Source organism: Cyprinus carpio, chromosome A9 (genome assembly GCF_018340385.1).
Source record: "Cyprinus carpio isolate SPL01 chromosome A9, ASM1834038v1, whole genome shotgun sequence".
Classification (NCBI taxonomy): domain Eukaryota; kingdom Metazoa; phylum Chordata; class Actinopteri; order Cypriniformes; family Cyprinidae; genus Cyprinus; species Cyprinus carpio.
Window position 1 is genome coordinate 5750837 of NC_056580.1, and position 3028 is coordinate 5753864.

At 39.2% G+C, this 3028-nt stretch overlaps 1 protein-coding gene across 3 annotated transcripts in view; it reads right to left on the bottom strand.

Annotated features, from left to right (window-relative positions):
- Positions 1-284: 284 nt before the first annotated feature.
- Positions 285-3028, bottom strand: part of LOC109082506 (interferon alpha/beta receptor 1a-like) — a 24158-nt gene continuing 21414 nt past the window's right edge. For all 3 annotated transcript variants that reach the window (XM_042763264.1, XM_042763263.1, XM_042763265.1), the window contains 2 exons: positions 2575-2732; positions 285-851 (listed from right to left, as the gene is read on the bottom strand). In XM_042763264.1, coding sequence (XP_042619198.1) covers positions 585-851; positions 2575-2732 — 425 coding nt within the window. In that variant the 3' untranslated portion in view covers positions 285-584. The remainder of the gene's footprint in view (positions 852-2574; positions 2733-3028) is intronic.

Sequence of the window (3028 nt, forward strand, 5' to 3'; positions counted from 1 at the left end):
ATATATATATATATATATATATAATATATATATATCCTATATATATCATATCTATAATATATATATATAGAGAGAGAGAGAGAGAGAGAGAGAGAGAGAGAGAGAGAGACACAAACAGTCTTATATTAATGGAAACAACAGAAAGCAGGTAAACACTTACAAGCGCCGTCACCACTGAATGATCGCTTCTGACACAAACGTGACTACAACTTTATAGGACTAAAGACTAGAAATATGACCATTTAAAAACTGATGGGGATGTGAACAAGAACAAGTCAGTTACATATGATAGAGGTTACTTTAATCTGACGCTGAGCGGAGATGAGTGAGAAAACAATCAACACATGACAGTTCATTCTCTTATTAAATGCTGCTGTTGTTAAAGCTAACAAAGATATAAAGTGACAATTATGAATTAAGATTCTATAAGAATCATCAGAAATCTGCATGATAAAATACAGAAAAGAAAAATATGGCTCAAATGCCATTAAGGTGCTGCTGTCTCAACATGTACAATAAGCTGACAGATGTTTGAACAGAAAGGCAGAGCTGCAGAAAGCTGACATCTGTTGACCGTTTCGAGCTCAGAGCTCCAGCTGCGTCCCATCATGCTGCTCTTCTCTGTGCTTTCTGCCGGTCATCTGTAGGTCAGATCTGTGACTGGAGTCCTCCTCTGTGGAGTAAACGCCCGAGTCTCCGCTGCCGTGCCAGCTGTGACTGCTGGTGTCCTGATCCTCAGTGTTGACCACCGCAGCGTCCAGCTCAACACTGGCCATGACCAGCGGCTCACACACAGACTCTGGAGACTCAGGAGCCAGCAGCTGCTGCTTTCTGGAGTCAGATGACCACAGCTGCAGAGAGAGAGAAGTCAAGCTTGTTTGTAGATTCATGTTTTCACCAAGCTATGATCAGTTACTCACTGCTAGCGGCTTTGATTTTATGATGGAGCTTGGAGTGGATTGTAAGAAAGGGACAGAGCACTAAATGCCTGGAGAACTGCTCCATACGTCACCAGACGGAAGACCAACACACAACATCAGTTATAAGGTTTCATTAAACATTAGCAGGTCAAATAAATAATAATCAGGACTCTGTATCAGAGGATACTCAGTATTCAATGACTTGGATCGGATGGAGGGCACTAAAAACCAGGTTAAAATTATCCCGAACACATATACATATATATATATATATATATATATATATATATATATATATATAAATATATATGTGTGTGTGTGTGTGTGTGTGTGTGTGGTGTGTGTGTGTGTGTGTGTGTGTGTGTGTGTGTGTGTGTGTGTAGAAACAAACATGAATAAATTGTTTACCATGAGATCAATACCATGTATTTACATGATAGGGTGAACAGAAGAATACAGTATGGCCTGTGTTTAGAAGGTGAAATCCTTTATAACACTTGATCTTGTTCATTTGACACGTCTGTGATTTGGTTTCTCCATTAATAATAGTGTGAAATCTTCAGCATCTGTTTAATTTGTTTTCTCTCTCTTTTTTTTTGTCTTGTCAAAGCAACTGTCCATTTATCACATATTCAACCCTTTTCATGAACAAACTAATGTTGATTTAATTATTATTATTTTTTTTAATCATATTTCCCTTTGGTGCATTAGGATTTTAGAATCCTAGATTGTATGAATGTGTTAGGTCCTGGTATGTAAAGCCCTTCGGCCAACATATGTTGTTTTTAAATGTGCTAAATGAATAATTGTGTCTGACTGATAAAAATGCACTTTTACAGTGACCTGCATTTTACAGTGAGTATAAATTTTTTATATATGACTAGAAGAGTCAAGAGCACCCAGTTAACCAGCGAGCAGCGATGAAAGGGCCCTCGCACCTGGAGCCTCCTTCACCCGCTGGCTTTAGGAAAACAGCGAACGGTGGGCAATATGCATTTAAAGTGGTAAATATAGGCAGAATATTTTAAAGTCACTTATATGTGCCAAACTTCCTGCTGCCAGCTGGTGGCGCTATGACTATTACTGAATATTGGCATGTAGATGTCTTCAGGCCAGGACTCTTATCTAACGTGTGAAGTTTGGGGCAGATCAGACATTGTATGGCTGAGTTACAACAATTTCTTTTTCCATGGCAAAACATCAAACTGACACGCCCTTCAATCGAATCGACACATTTGGCCACACCCACTTTAGAAACCCATATCAGACATAAATTCTCACCACTTCTGGCATGTGCGCAAAGTTTCATGAGTTTTCGGGCATGTTTAGGCCCTCAAAAATGCGATTAATCTTAGAAAAGAAGATGACGAAGAAGAAACAGTAATTCCAATAGAGGAAACTAACTCTGATCCTACTATATGCAGCAATTATGATTCAGGAAACTGTACATGTAAAATATACAATTAATTCAGAACGGCTCTCTGCCAACACTGTCTTTATTCCTGAAGAGAGCTGATAAATGTATTTTGACAAACAGTTCATCTACACATAACTACTAAAACGCAGAAACTGATCTGAGATGCAGCAAATGTATTTGAAACCTTATGATATCATATAATTTTGAAGCAAGTAACAGAGTGTAAATGTTTTGTACCTCCTGAATGTGATCCGGGAGGTGAATGGCTGGGCAGAAGGTGCTCTTTAAGAGCGTGAACATCTTGTAAAAGCAGAAGGACAGCAGCAGCACCAGCAGGAAGCACAGCAGCAGAGAGATCAGGAAGTAGAGGAATATCTGCCAGTGTGGCATCTGACCTGAAATCACACACAGCGTTCAGTCGTAATGTCACACACACATTCATCTGCTCAAACACAGACAGAAGACTCACTGACTCCACCTTACATAACATGATCCATACATGTAGGTCATAAATGCTCATAATTGTGGATGAAAAACCATGTAAATTATCTGAAAAAAAAACTCTAAATAGGTGTCAGCCGCGCCACAAGGATATGTTTTTATGTGTATTTACGCTTTGGTTTGAAAGCAAACAGCACATCGGCGCTGCGCAGCTGACACAGAATTTGTCAAGATGGCACTACGGTGATTT